This window comes from Myotis brandtii, unplaced genomic scaffold (assembly GCF_000412655.1).
Source record: "Myotis brandtii unplaced genomic scaffold, ASM41265v1 scaffold399, whole genome shotgun sequence".
In the NCBI taxonomy this organism is placed as follows: Eukaryota; Metazoa; Chordata; class Mammalia; order Chiroptera; family Vespertilionidae; genus Myotis; species Myotis brandtii.
In genome coordinates this window covers 4091444-4107806 of record NW_005365325.1, presented here as the reverse complement: position 1 = coordinate 4107806, position 16363 = coordinate 4091444, and the positions used below count along the sequence as shown (strand labels likewise).

Genomic DNA, 16363 nt, shown 5'->3' with positions numbered 1-16363 from the left:
CTCCAGCTCTGAGGCCCGGCTGGCTGAAAGCAGGTTTCTGGGGTTTGTTTAGCTTCTATAATTGCAACATTGTTTCTTAGAGTGCAGCTCAGAGGCCGGCAGCGGCAGGCGGGGAACCTTGGCTTCCTCCATCACTGGAGCAAGCAAGCCTCCTGTTCGCTTCAGCTGCCTGGCTGCCGGCCGCCATCTTGGTTGGCAGTTAATTTGCATATCGCCCTGATTAGCCAATGGGAAGTGTGTCGGAGGTACGGTTAATTACCATGTTTGTCTATTATTAGATAGGATTATTATTAACAGTACAAAAACATTAAAAATATTAAGAAAGTTACTTGATATGATCCAAAATGCCACTCATCTCCCTTCCTACCATAAACTAATTGTACCCATTGAATATAATCAATGTTAATGGTTTCATGTTTATTTATTACCGATCTTCAATAGAGAACCCTGTGTTCCTGTGTTTGACAATTTGTTCCAAAGACCTACTGATCTTTAAAAACATCTTGAGTGAATTAATGAACTGGCCTAATATCTTTGAAGAAGGAAAATATTTCACAGACAAGACAAAGAAGCCAAATGTGATTAATTAACTTTTGCTTGGGAAAACAAGCATGACAGCTTTGGGAACAGAACCTGCAGATCCAGGGTTCAAGCCTTAGCTCCCACCCAAGTTCTTTTCAGTTAAACTGAAGAACTTGTCATGATTAGATCTACATTTGAAAAAATAGAAACTTTTATCCTCAAACATTTTCCATATAAAAGGCACTCCTATTGCAAAACTGAATTTGGCTGAGGTTTCCATTTTGTTCCAGACTCTTGTATTATATTATTCCAGTTGCTTCTTAATCACCAATCCCTTAAACTCTGACCCTGATCCACATCTACTTCCTAGCCTCAGTTACCCCCTTCCCTAGAATCTCAATTGACCCTCATACATGTAGTCAGTCCTCTCTGGCAGAAGGTTCACATGCAGCTTGTTCTCACTAAGTTTCTATGTATGATGAGGCTTAATATATTCTTTCTTCCAAACTAATGCATCTCTCAGATAACAAAGACTGAACTGGAGTGTATCTCTACTTATGGAAATAAGAGCTCAATAGGGAGGTGAAGATAGTACTATTTTTGTCCTAAAAACAATCTTTTCAGATCCTCAAAATTCCACTAGTTCTGTTTAATTAAAGACAGGAGTAACTGCCTAGTGCTATAACAATCATCCATAGTTGCTGGGAGAAGACAGGACTGACTTTCCTTTTTATTTAATTGAATTTATTGGGATGACATTGGTTAATAAAAGTATATAGATTTCAGGTATACACTTCTACAATATACCACCTTTATACGGTATTATAGGTTTACCACCCCAAGTCAAGTCTCCTTCCATCACCATTTATCCCCACCACCACCACCACCACCTTTACCTTTTTCCACCTCCTCCCACCCCTCTTCCTCTGGCAATCACCATACTGTTGTCATGTGTCTTTTTGCATTTCAGCACAAAGATTAAAAGATGATTGAAAGTGGAATAGACCATAAATACTTCTTCTTTGCTCTTGAACTAACGCAGATTTAAAAATGGATTTAGCATAAAAGAAGTGAACTCAATGCCAACTTAACAAATGTGAAAAGAATGTTATATTCCTCAGATTTTATCAGTGTAAAACAATAATTCCCTTCTGAATTCATGCATTCCCTCCCTACTCAGGATGTTAAGATACTTCACAGATTACTAAACAGTCCTTCTGACTCACTTGAGCACGCAGGATTAATTTCAGGGCTTCAATATGTATAAATTAAAATAATTGATATCAAAATGCCAGACTCTTTAAAAAACTATATCATTAAAAAGATTCACCTAGAAAACCAAATGCTACTTGTTATTTTTGAACCAACACTAAATATACAGCTTTTCGTTTTTTAATAGCTCTACTTTGTGATCCCTGCGCGACCATATCCCTCGAATGAGGGACTTAGCCTCAGTAAAAATATTTTATTAATCTAATGTGCTTTTCAGCTATAATTCATGAAATTATGGCATGTAGGCTTGGCAGAAATAGTTTAAATCAACCAAACAATATTTGTTAAATAAGGAACTTTCAATGTTTAATGTACAGAGGCAGAAACCTTGTGTCATTCTTCATGCATTTCTTTTGTCTCCTTCATCATATCAGTGACTGTTGTAAATTTTGCTTCTGTAGCATCTCTATTATCTATTCCCTCCTCACCATCCTCACTACTACTTGGCACATTTCTAGCTTGGACTGGTGCAGCAGCCTTGTAACTGATTAGTCTTCCTGTCTCTATTTTCAACTCTTTCTTTCTCCCTAGCACATTACTGTTGGAAGGATCTTTCTAAACTGTATTTGATCATTTTACTTTGTACTTGAAACTGCTCCACAGATTGCCATTGCCTCTGATATAAATTCTAAATTCGTTTTCATGGCACACGAGTCCCTCCATTATTTAAAGCCATCCTTCTTTTATCTTCTGGTCCAAAGGAGTGTCTCTCCCTCCCTTTCATGGGCTGCACTACAGTTACCAAACCACTCTGCTTGCTCCCTGGCATTCTGCTATTTTACAACCCTGTCTCTTAGTTCACAGTGTTTCCTCTATCTGCTGTTTTGTGTGTTTTCTTTTGACTTCTTGAGGAATATCACTTCATCTTTGAAAATTCTAGTTAAGGATCACTTCCTCAATAAAGTTTTCTTTCAGTCCCATATGTAGAACTGAATAATCTCTCTTTGTGTTCATTCTCCTCACAAGGTGGATGGGCAGGCCTGTTCTCCCTCCTTAGCAGATTCTCCTGGTGGAAGGCAACAATCCCTCTTGTGAATACTCTTCTGTACGGGCATGCCTCTCTGCCTCTGTCAGGGTGTAAACTTCTTAGTAGCTTCCTCATTTTTGTATCTCCAGATCCCTGCCTACTGACTGCCTAGGCAATTTATATTTAAACTATATTTTAATTATTATATTCTCCAAATATCCTAGCATCTTGAATATTTCATGTGTTCAAAATTATTTGTTATTGAAATTATGTTTTCAGTGTCTTCCAAGTTTGCAGCACTCGTTATTTTTATTCAAACTAGTGACCAAATAATATACATTATCTTAAGATTTAAGAACAGATACATGATGGTATCCCTAAGTAAATATTTGGGATAAAAATAGGAGTTAAAATAATCAAAATTTGATTACAAGTTCATCTTAAGGATCATGAGAGTAACTTAAGGAATGTTTTCTGCTCTTACTATGCTTGAAATCAGCTGAGTCACTTGCAAAATGACAGATCCAAAGTTCCATTCAGGATCTCCTTTGTGGAGCTAAGCAATCTATATTTTAAAAAGTATAAGTGATTCTGATTCATTCAGTCCCTAAAATAGCATTAGGAAATCAATGATTCAAGGGATCTAAGTAATTTAAATACATAGCCAAGGTCAGATACCACATTTCCAAAGATAGTTGGGAATAATTTAACAATAATCAAAACTCTAACTTACTATTTTTAACATCTCTTTACTAGGCATATAGCTACAATCCCACAAAGCCAGGATTTGAAACCATGAGTTGCTCTTTATTAATCCCATCTTTTTTCTTCTTTATTTTGCCACCCATGAAAATGCTGTGTTATTTAAAGGTAGCAGGATTACTGTTACATAAATGTTACCATCATATTGTTACAGAAGAGCAAAGAAAAACCAAGCACGCTTCCTAGAGAAAGGGAGGGACCCATTTATTAACACTAGTGACTAGTGGACTCAGGAAAGTAATTTCCAAATCAGAGAGTGAGTAACATACAGAGGCTTTGCTTTTTATAATCTTCTGGGTTCTTTGTCTTGCAGATATGGTTCCGCCCCCTTGTGGGTTTACAGGAAGGCCCCCAGGTGTTGGGGGTTCCCAGGTCTTATCAGATGATCTTCCTGGGGCCAGCGATAATGACCTTCCCTGCCCCCCCCCCCAGGGCAGTGAATTGTTCAGTTTGTATGGCCTGACACGCCTTGCAAGACCAGTTTCCTCCTCAATATCAGGAAATATTTCCAAGAAGATTTTAATGAAAAATTAAAATGTGCAATATTCCAAAATGTATATTCTTGTTGCTTGTTAATTATACCCTAATTAATTTAAGAATAGGTTATAGCTGTCGGGGCTCATGATTAATTTGTAGTCACAGTAGAAGTACTCTTGTAGTTTGAAATATCTGGGATTAAGCCAACCAAGCCATTTCAACATGGTCAATAAAAGAATAAACTCCTTCAAAGTGCATGTAACATGTAATGAGTGCACTGTAACAGCAACAACAAAAAGCCCTAAATACATTTGGCTAATATAAGTAGTCTGTGCTAGTTCTGGACTCTCCCACATTATTGATCTCTTTCCATCCCTAGAATCCAGAGCATACATTCCTGTTTCTTTCACGGGCCTGATCACTGAAGATCTCAAAATGTACCTAATTTTCCTTAACACCTAGTTACCACTGGTGACCAATTACAATGCAGGTTATTAGGGAATAGGGTGGATCAAAGAGTTGGGCCGCACATATTAACTTAGAAAGGATGCCAACTGACTCCTTTAATGAAATGGCTGGCTCTTTTAAAAAGTGTATTTGCTTAGTTAGTTCATGTCTATGTCCACAGTTTCTAGAAATTCAAAAAGGTTTATTACTCAGGAAAAGCAATCTCCTTTTGATTCTGCAAAAGCTTATTTGGAGCTTATTTTTACAGTGAAGGTTAGATGGTGAGACTCTAACTCAGAAAAAAAAAAAAACTAAAACAAGGGTAGTGGGTGGCTGGGAAGAGATCAACCAAAGAACTTGTATGCATATATATGCATAAACCATGGACACAGACAATAGTGTGGTGAAGGCCTGGGGTGAGGGGTGGGGGTAGGCTAGAAGGGGTCAATGGGGAAAAAGAGGGACATATGTAATACTTTCAATAATAAAGATTAAAAAATAAATAAATAGTAAACATGCATTGAACAAAGAAAGAAAGAAAGAAAGAAAGAAAGAAAGAAAGAAAGAAAGAAAGGAAGAAAATAAAACAAGTGTAGAACTCCTTAATATGCCCCTTCACAACAACCTTGTCTTTTCCCTGCCTTTGCCATTCTTATTTTTCCCAACTGATTTGTGCATAACACCTCAAAACAAAGCATTAGTGGGAAGCTCAAAATGAAAATCCTTACCATGGCCTCCCAGGCCCTGAAATACTGTTTCCCTCTGGGGACCCGCTGACTCATCTCCTCCTACTTTGCTTCTTTACTGCCTCCACTCCTCTCCTCTAACTTCCAAGCCCTTCATTAAACACACCAAGTGCTTTCCTGTCTCAGGCTATTTGCACCTGCTGTTCCTGGGTCTCCAAGGAACTTAGTACAGATCTTTGCTTGGCTCCCTCATTTCATGCAGTTCTCTGTTCAAATGCCACCCTCTTGGAGAGGCTTCCCTGACCAATCTCTAAGATAATACTCCGTGCCCACCACCACTCTCTATCCACAAAGCCGTTATCTTTCTATCGTAATGTTCGTCTCCTGACCAATTGCACATGTGTGTGTCATTTTTCTCTGGCCACTGGCATTGAAGTCCCATGAAAGAGTATTCTCTCTATATATACTAGTAAATGTGGTGGCCAGACAGTTAATACTGACCCTCCTTATTTCCTCTTTCCCCAAATACATATTCATTTCATATCTTTCTCGCGCGCTCTCTATCTCTATCTCTATCTCTATCTCTCTCTCTCTCTCTATCTCTATCTATCTCTCTCTCCTGTCAAAATGATTGCTGCCATGCACCATACAGTTGGATGTGTTCACATTATAGCTCTTCCTGCACTTTGTGACTTTGTGGTGGTTTCAGAGTTGACCAGTCACTCTGCGTGGCCAGATTTTGTGAGTCATCCTCATGCTGGTGCCAGCCGGCTAGCATCTGGGCCTTGGATGATGCAGGTTCCAAAGCGCCCCAGAAAGCTTCACAAGAGTAATATTTCCAGAAGTGGATGAGCATCTTTTGTGATTCATAACATTCTTCCAAACATTTTTGTGCTCCCTTGGGGCATCAGCTTCAGACATCACCTTCCCAGGCCTGCAGACAGGTTCTATGTGCTAAGAATTAAAACAAAAATCTGAAATAGTTTATGTGACAAGACATAGATAGCGTAGATGGAACAAGAGAGCCATTGTGCAAATCCTGACTTTGTTACTTACTTAGTAGTGTCATCTCAGGTAAGGAGCCTGATATTTGAAAACTTGGTTTCCTCTTCTGTAAAATGGGATCATTAGACCTATTTGATGAAATTGTTATAAGGACTAGCAAATTATAGTATGCATAAAGCACTGCTTGGTACCAGGCAAATACTCTGAATGGCAGATATTTAAATAAAATTTTCTTCCAAACCCAGGGATGGCACTTAAATTAGTGCTAGAGGCATAATACCACTTAGGTAGTATTTATTGATTGACAAGTCTTATATTTTTTGGAGATTCTTCTATAATCATTTGACTTGATAAATAGGGTGGGGAAAATAATATTTTGCAATCAGGTGCTCATGAATTCAAGCTAATCTTGTCCTAAAATTTACTTGTGTGTATACTTCAGAATAATAAAAAAACAAAGCACCTACACAAGAGATAGAGTGAGACTATTGTACTCAATATAATCTTTCAATCTCAACATAACACTTTAGATCTTAGGACAAAGTAGGTTTGAATCATGACTACGATGAATAATCCACAATAGTTCTATTGAAAGAACAGGCAGGGGAAGTGAACAACTTTTAAAGTGTCCAGATACCTACCTTTTAATTTTGCATGACAACAAGCAGGGTTATTGAAATTTAAAGAATAATTTGTAGAATTACAGGGTTACATAGTAATATTTATATGGAAACACATATATCCACAAACACATAATACCCTACTGTCTGTAGAAAATATATTTTCCCAACTATATTTACTTGGACTATTATAAAACACTAGAGGCCTGGGGTCCCTCAAGCCTGGATTGTGAAAGGGTGTAGGCCAGGCCGAGGGACCCCACTGGTGCACAGTTGGGGCCAGGGAGGGACATGGGAGATTGGCCAGCCAGGGAGGGACCGTGGGAGGGCTCCAGGGCATGTCTGGCTCGTCTCGCTCAGGCCCCGGATAGGCTGGACCCCAGCAGCAAGCTAACCTACCGGTTGGAGCATCTGCCCCCTGGTGGTCAGTGCACATCATAGCGAGCAGTTGAGCAGCCTTAGCATATCATTAGCATATTACGCTTTGATTGATTGAATTGCTGACCGGAAGACCGGACATTTAGCATATTAGGCTTTTATTATATAGGATGTTTTCTTTCCTTGAGTCTGCATGAGTTGTGGACAGAGCATGTCAGGACAGGGAGAAGGTGGCAGAAGATGAAAAACGTTATAAAAATATGTTGTGCATGTGCCTGGCTAGCTTATAGATTAAACAGATTTGACTTATGAATCTTGTTTCAAATAACTACCAAACCAATTTTGTTCTTTAGAAATGCAAATTTGCACACTGTCTTTGTCATTATTTGGAAAATGTTTTATCAATATAAAAGAAGTCAAGCTTCCACTCAGCCCCCCCAGTGTAGTAAAAAAGAAAGTACGTATAATTTGATAATCAAATCAGAGTCTCATTTCCTTTATTTATAAAATGGAAATAACAATAGCTACCAAAAAAGACTTTGTTATTTCAGAAATCATATATTTACAACACTTTTATATCACATGCATTGTGTGTGTATATGTAAAGCACTAGCCTAAAAACATGCTTTTAGTTAATAAAAATGTAGATACTTTGTAGAATACACTTTAGATGTTTCTTTGATTATGTAAATACAGTCTTTTCTAAAGAAAACAATAATAGTAACTATTGTTCTCTTATTACAGGCTTATGAAAAAATTGCTTATCTTCTCACTAATTTAGGTAAGTCTATTTTTCTTCACTTCTTACTAGAAGAATAGTTTATTAGGGCCTATGGGCTTATAATTGGTTTATGTACTTTAGTATTTTTAATATCAACTTTAGTTATATAATTGTCAATAAAAGTAAAAGAAGCACCATAGGATGTTGGACCATATTGAGTAAGTATAGAGAATCAGCAAATTTGGTTCTTCCTCCATTGAAATGTTCTTCTCTTCTACCTTTTCAGTTCTTTATTTTTCCACCCCAATATTATTTTTTCAAAATATTTTACAACATGTACACTATTTATACATTTATTTATATATTGTTCATGTATACAATTTAAAGGCAAAATAATATTAAAAAATTTATAGTGAAAACCTGTCCTTTGCCACAATACCCATTCTTATTTTTTATGTCCCCAACAGATTACATTTTACCAATTTTATCAGTTTCTTTTGTATGCCCTACCCTATTTCTAAATAACACGCCTCTACTGACATTCTTGGATTTTTCTGCTTTAGACAGCTATTGCCTTCCAATTACGAAGACAACTTAGGTCACAATGTTCCCTGCAGTGTCCTGTCTTCACATACTTCCCTATCCATCCCTGTATACACAACTGTTATTTCTCCCCCTTCCAAAGGAAGTACACATCAGCATTTTTAGCCAGATTAGTTATTGATGTCCACATCATTGTGTCTATATTTCTGTTTTCCTATCTAAGTAAGGTATGGTTTATTAAAAAAAGCACATTTTGCTTAATTTTCTACATATTTTCTTAAGTTATCCCAAACTTTCTGCCTCAACTCTAAATTCTCTCAAAATATACTAAAAAATATCAAGAATTCTACTCATTTTATTTTCTTCTTAGAGTTATCCTTCCTGAACCCACTGTCTGTTCCAGTCTCAATGGGTTACCCTCTAGCCTTGTGGTCAGCCACATCTACTCTTGCTTTCACCAGCGCTCTGGGAATTCCTTTACCTTTATTTTTCAGTTAGATACTACTTTCAGGATATTATATCGCCATCTGTCTTGGCTTTATTTCTTGCCCCCTGGAAAGTAAATTTCTTGAAACCTTGTATGTCAAAAAGTTATTTTGTTTTCTGTATTTTAGCTTGATGTTTGATCTCCAGTTTGGGGGACAGAATTTTTATTACAGAGCTATTTGAGTAGCTATCTTTTATTGTTTGAGAACTCACCAGATCCAAGGCATTGTACTAAACACTTCTCTTTCATCATTTTGTTTTATTGTAACCATATATCTATGACAGTAGGATCCTTATTTTATGGATTATGAAAAAAGATAAATAAGTAGAATATAAATGCAGATGTGATACACTCCACTTGCTGGAGAAACTATATAACTCCACTGTAATATATTACTTCTGTAATGTAGTTACAAGGACAAGTGATAATAGAAGAAAATTGTATAGAGGGGACAACTGGGCCCTAGTTCATGCTCTAGAGTTAAATGATTATATTACTAGGACATTATGTGACTATGAGCAAGTTTTCTCCTCTCCCCATTCTTTCTCCTCCTACTCCCCTTCCTTCTCTTCCCTCTGTTCTGCCTCCTCTTTATGAATCTCAATTTCCTCATTGGGAAAATGAGAATGAGAACAGATTCTATTTCATCATTGTAGATTGGCTGCCTGATACATGACAAGTGCTTAATAAATGGGAATAACGTTTCATTATCTGAGCTAAAGTATCTTCAGCTGGGTAATGAAGCAATTAAACTGGATTGTCTCAAAGCATTCTTCCAGCTCTGATTACCTATATTCATTTTCTTTTAAAGAACTTATACCCAGGATGGCAGCAAATCTAAGGAAGTGGTTTGGGGTACCTTGATTAATAGTATGAAACAAAACAGTTATTTGTGCTAAGAACCAGGAATACCATAATATATACTCCTGTGAGGAAATGTCCGCTCTCCCGAGTGCTGTCACAGTGCCCACCAACCAGTCACTCTGTGGGTGCCACACAGACCCTTCTATTTATGCAGCCTACTCCCTTTAGGCTTGAAGTTCCTTGGGACCTATTCCCTCTTTATTCTGTGATTGACTCTTGCCTACATTTTGGCGTATTTTATTTTTCTTAAATTAGATCCCATCTAATTTTCTACCTTTCTTGAATTCTTCAATTATATTACAGCATTATACACACACACACACACACATATGTGTGTGTATGTGTGTGTTTTCTGTCATTTATTTGGATACTGGGTAGGAGCAAAGGCTGTTCAGCAGCCATCTTCATCCAATCTCTCTCATTATCTTTTGTTTTGTTTTAAGAGTCCTAGAGCCATACCATGTGAGAGTTGACAGGGTTCTTGAAATCATCTCATGTAAATTTCTTATTTCATAGATGATAAAACTTATTACAGAAAATATTAAGAGACCTGCCTGAGATGACCAGCAGTTGGGTATAAAGCTGAGATAAGAACTCAGCTCTTCTGACGGGTCTAGCCCTCTTTTCTCTCTTTAAGTACAGTGGGGCCTTGACTTACGAGTTCAATTCGTTCCGTGACAGAGCTCGTAACTCAAATTACTTGTATGTCAAATCATTTGTGAACGAGTGAGACACGTGATGCTGGGCTGATGTTGTGGTATTCACTGTGACGTTCGCTGCGCCAACTAGCGGTGGGGTATCTGAAGCAGGCTCGTAACCCGAATTTTAGCTGGCAACTCAAAGCAAAAAATCGACTGAGAGACAGCTTGTATCTCGAAAAACTCGTTAGTCGGGACACTCGTAAGTCAAGGCCCCACTGTATTCACTAAGTCTGCACAGGAAATATTCATTCTTCAAAGAACTCTATGGACAATTTAGCTAGGCAGGGTGAAAGACTGATTTAATATTTATAGTTATTTCTAAATGACAGTAACAGAGAGAATCCTGAAAAACCTGTAGATATTAATATCAGGCATCATATTTTTGGAACTGTGGGAAAAGTCTGCAGATGATCTCATTGGTACTTTTCATCAGCTCTGTACAGCAAATATTGTCATTCACATTTGACAGGCATTTTACTGAGTGCCTCACAGAACTAGCAAATGACTGAACCAAAACTTAAACATGGGCTTCTGATTCTGTGTCCGCATTTCTTGTCATTCACCTCATCTGTGTAAACAAACTCTATGTTCCTTTTAGAATATCCTCGAACAGAATCTGAATGGGAAAACAGTTTTGCCCTGAAGATGTTCCTCTTCCAGTTTGTTAATTTAAACAGTTCTATCTTCTATATCGCTTTCTTTTTGGGGAGGTAAGTCAGCTTTATATACATCATCTTTATAGAGTGAAAAAGACTCTCAACAGTTCCATTTCCAATTTGTTAACAAAGGCGGCACTTTCTGATCCCCAGCCATGGAAAACTGGGCTAATTAGTCTTCACATGTTTGAGTCAAAAGATTATAGAATAGTACTTCCAGCTGCCACAACCAATTACAGCTGGCATAAAAGAATAAAACCTATATACCTACATGGGTTGAATTATGACTATCCTGTCATCAGTAATGTGTTTTTTTTTTAAATAAGAAAATAAATTTTGAATAACCCTAGGTTACAGCTCCTTAGTGTGGAAACTTCTTCTACCAATCATGTTAACATTTTTTTTCTATTTTTGCTGCAAAATATGGAAACAAATCATATTAAATTACTGGTTCTAGTTTGCCATATGATTAACACTCCAGCCAGTGCCATGGAAGCATATTGAAGCTAGAAACATTTTAAATTAGATTATTTAGCTCTTATGTTAATATTCTTCAACTCGGTCAACCAGACATTAAAACTCTACAGCAGATGAAAGTGGAAAAATACATTCAGTTGGTTTCTCTGTACTTTCTCAACTCATTGGTATTGAATTCACACATCACTTTTCTTTTTTTAAAATTTATTGTTTAAGGTATTACAAATAGTAGTACATATGTCTCCTTTTCTCCCCCCATTTACCTCCCCCCGATCTCCCCTACCCCCCGGTACTTGCCCTCACCACCTCCCACTCCAGTGTCTTGCATCTATTGGTTGTGCTTATATGCATGCATACAAGTCCTTCAGTTGATCTCTTATCAACCTCCCCAACCCTCCCCTACCTTCCCCCTGTAGTTTGACAATCTGTTTGATGCTTCTTTGCCTCTATCTATTTTTGTTCAACAGTTTATAATATTCTTTATATTGTCAAGTACTTTGATGTGTAAGCTTGGCCTAAGTCAACCACTTAGGAACAAGTTGCACCAATGAACCTTTATGTCTACCCACAGATGCACTTGTGATGTATTAGATGTTCTTCAGTCAACCCACATAAATGCTAACGAATTAAAATGGCTTTTTACAGATTTGTAGGCCACCCAGGAAATTACAATAAACTCTTTAACCGGTGGAGGCTGGAGGAAGTAAGTAACCTTGTAAGGGTGGGTGTGGGGATATGCATGGATGTGGGCCAATGACTGTAGGAGGGACAGGAGAGAGAAGGTAGAAGGGATTACATTGAGGAAGCCTAAACCTTTCTAGGAACATATGCTTTATATTATAGAAAACTGGGCTCACATGCTAACCTTGTTACTTGTTAATTCTTTGCCCTTCATTTAACCTCTCTGAATATCTTTCTCCTTATCTGTAAATTGGTAATAGTAATACTTAGGTTGCAAAGCTGGTTATAGATAAGAAATAATTTATGTAACAGAATTAGCACAACCCCTGTGGTAGATACTCTATAAATTATAGTTGATATTTATCAATGTTCTGTCTCCATAGCTACCCAGGTATTATTCTATTGGCCAATAGCAGACTAAGGCCATTCAAAATCCCAGGTTTTGGGGAAACCCCCAAATCTAACCTGCAGTTTTCTTTCATAGCTCAGAAGAATGACTAAATCTGCTAAAAGGCTATCCAACTATCCAATCTGGGAACTAATGCTTACTTTTTTCCAGGAGTGTCCAACTGAAGTTAGCAAGGGTAGTGTGGGGAACGGAGTGGCTATAGGCAGGTAGATCTGTTTGTTTGGTGCCACCAATAATTTTGTTTAATTAGATATTCTTGTGAAATTATTAGAAGCCATTATTGTTCTTTGAAAGTCCCAAGGAAATAATTATAATACTAGTGTCAGGAAAAATGTTTTATAGCCATCTAAGACATTTTCCACCATATATATACATATGACATAGATAGAGGCCATATTTTTCAACAAAGGATTATTTATTTTGGAAAAAAATCTGTGCAATGAAAAATTTGGGTTTGTGATAAACCTTAAAAATCCTAGAAGTATAGATATAAAAAGTATATATAATGGAAGATAAGAACTGACCCTCTGAATTCAACTATACAAGCATTTATTGACACATACGATAATCAAGGCCTCTGCTGGGTAATTAATAAATATTTTGTCTTTCAAGTCTGACAGTCTATATACTAATTCTTGCCCACCCAGATGCATGATCTTAACTATTTCTGTCTCGGGTTTAGTCTTTTTAAAATTGTAATATTAATGGCTATTTTAGTAGTATTGGTGATAAGTGGATCAAATTGGATCATGCATGTAAAGCCCCTGGCACAAATAATGGGGTTCATTATAAAGACAGAGAAAAAGTACTGTACTACAATTTAGGATATTTCTGAATAGCTGTTATAATATCTCACATAAGATTTTATGTAAATCTACATAAAATGTTAATAATGGCTAACTTTTTTTATATTTTTTTATTGATTTTTTTTTACAGAGAGGAAGGGAGAGGGATAGAGAGTTAGAAACATTGATGAGAGAGAAACATCGATCAGCTGCCTCCTGCACACCCCCTACTGGGGATGTGCCCACAACCAAGGTACATGCCCTTGACTGGAATCGAACCTGGGACCCTTCAGTCCGCAGGCCGACGCTCTATCCACTGAGCCAAACCAGCTAGGGCAATAATGGCTAACTTTTATTTAGGACTTACTATATGCCAGCATATTCCAGCAATCATTTCCAAGTGTTCTATATACATTAATCCATTTATTTCTCACAAAAATTCTGTTATTACACTCATTTTACAGATGAGAAAACAGAAGCTTAGAAAAGTTATATAATTTGCCTCTAATGATAGAAACATTCTTATAAATTGATGAAGGCTCCCAGCTTTCTTTGGGTTGTCCATGGTCATGGAATTTTGAGTGGTGCAATGGGAATGGAAGCCTGGGTCTCCTACATGCTCACTTACTCCTCCTAAGTGTAGGCTTTTCTGAACCAGCCCCTCAAGGCAACAAACACATTTGGTAAACAGAAGTCACCGTTAGCTTTATGTAAAAGAGCAGTGGACTAGGGTACAATGAGACTAAGGCTTTCATTCGCACACTACCAGTCACACTGCATGACCTTGGACAAGTTAATTTGCCTCTTTGAGACCACAAAAATGAAGTTTCAGCTTGCAGCTGTGATCTGTGATCTGCTTCTGTAGTTTAGTAATTATTCTGCCTCAGACATTCTACCTACCCACTTATCGTATACATGTGGCAGAGTTCAGGGGGTCCTAAATTCATCCTAGAAAGAAGGGGCATGCTTGGATGGGAAAATTGAGACTTTTTCACACAATAAAAATTACCACTGGCAAACCCTATCACTTGCTCAGATTAGGGAGTTTTAAATTACTGTGCTGAAACTGGAAAATCAGGCTCTTCCTGTCCTAATTATTTGTTCTCTTTGAAGTCCCACTGGTACCTATTTGATAGAAATAGAAACTGGATCAAAGCTGGAGAGTCTATCATCTTTATGAGCAGGACATGAACCCATTTCCAAAGAAACAGACTCATGTTTTTCTACCCAGATGTCTTCTAGAGTGCATAGTTTTCAAGCATAACATATTGATTGCACTGTTCATTGTAATCACATTTTTGTTTGTGTGGGTTTCTAATGCTAATGCTTTTTTAAGAGGTAGAATTTTCTTTTATTTTTTATTGAATTTTTTGGGGTGACATTTATATAGGTTTCAAGTGTGCAATTCTATATAACCTGTGTATTGAATTGTGTGTTCACCACCCAAAGTCAAATCTCCTTCCATCACCATTTATTCCCCTTTTACCCTTTTCTACCTACCCTCACCCTCCTTTCTTTCTGGTAATCACCATACTGTTGTCTGTGTCTATGTGTTTTTTGTGTGTGTTTTTTAATTTTGCTTAATCCATTCTTTTTTTTTTTTCACCCAGTCAGTATCCATGAGTCTAGTTCCATGAATTGTTTCTATTTTGTTAAGGCAGTACTACCCTGAATGTGCCCAATTTTGTCTAATGCTAACTTTTTGTTGAACATCTAAAAATGCAGAGGAACACAAGGAAAAATCTAGATCATACTGACAAACTATTTGGGGGCATGCTTTTATCACTTAAAAATGTGTTCTAATATATTTAGATATTCCCTCATCTTGAGAATGGGCTAGACTTAGTGACTTACTTCTAAAGAAAAGATTATGGAAAAGAAAAAATGACTAACTTTACAGTAGAAACACCTGAAAAACACTATTACATCAACCAAGTGATTAAGGGTAATAAAATATCACTAGTGACATCATGTGGAAATTATGTAGCTGCTAATGGGATTTGATGAAAATGGGACTTTACTTCTGTGATCTACCTTCATCCCTAAAACACAAAACCACAGTCTCAACATATGAAAACATTAGAAAAACCCAGATTTGGGGATTTTCCCACAGGAAACTAGTCCAGCAGTCCTTAAAAGTATCAAGGAATAAAAAACTCATAAACTGTCTAGATCAGAGGAGACTGGGTAGACAGGACAAATAAATTCATTGTGTATCCTGGGTCAATAGGATATACAGTGGAGCCTTGACTTAAGAGTTTAATTTGTTCCGTGATGGAGCTCATAACTCAAATTACTCGTATGTCAAATCAATTTTCACCATTACAATGACACGTGATGCAGGGCTGATGTTGTGGCATTCACTGTGACGTTCGCTGTGCCAGCTAGCGGTGGGGTATCTGAAGCTGGCTCGTAACCCGAATTTTAGCTCGAAACTCAAAGGAAAAAATCGGCCGAGAGACGGCTCGTATCTCGAAAAACTCGTTAGTTGGGACACTCGTAAGTCAAGGCCCCACTGTAAATGGAAAATTTAAATCTAAATCAAGTCTAGATTTTAGTTAATAGCAATGTACTAATGTTGGTGTCTTAGCTTTGACAAATATACCTTGATAGTATTAGGGGCAATGGAGGGAACTCTGTATCACCTTTACAAATTTTCTAGAAATTTAAAGTTTTCTAACATAAAAAGGTTATTTAAAAAGAATATGTTATAAGCATTTTCCATAGAATGAAATATTTGTCTGTCTCCTGACTGTTAATAGATAGGTAGTATTCCAGAACATTTATTGAAGGTGATCATGCCTAACACAGAGCTTGGCAGATAGTATGTGCTCATTAAGAGTTATATTTGATGTTATTCCTGTTATAATTTTGATTAAAATTCCAATATAGAGTGGGGGGGG

General features: G+C 37.2%; 1 protein-coding gene across 3 annotated transcripts in view; it reads left to right on the top strand.

The window, feature by feature from the left end:
* ANO3 (anoctamin 3) overlaps positions 1–16363 on the top strand; it is a 285060-nt gene that overhangs the window by 244949 nt on the left and 23748 nt on the right. For all 3 annotated transcript variants that reach the window (XM_014545226.1, XM_014545227.1, XM_005873091.2), the window contains 3 exons: positions 7881–7917; positions 11051–11162; positions 12231–12288. In XM_014545226.1, the coding sequence (XP_014400712.1) occupies positions 7881–7917; positions 11051–11162; positions 12231–12288 (207 nt within the window). The remainder of the gene's footprint in view (positions 1–7880; positions 7918–11050; positions 11163–12230; positions 12289–16363) is intronic.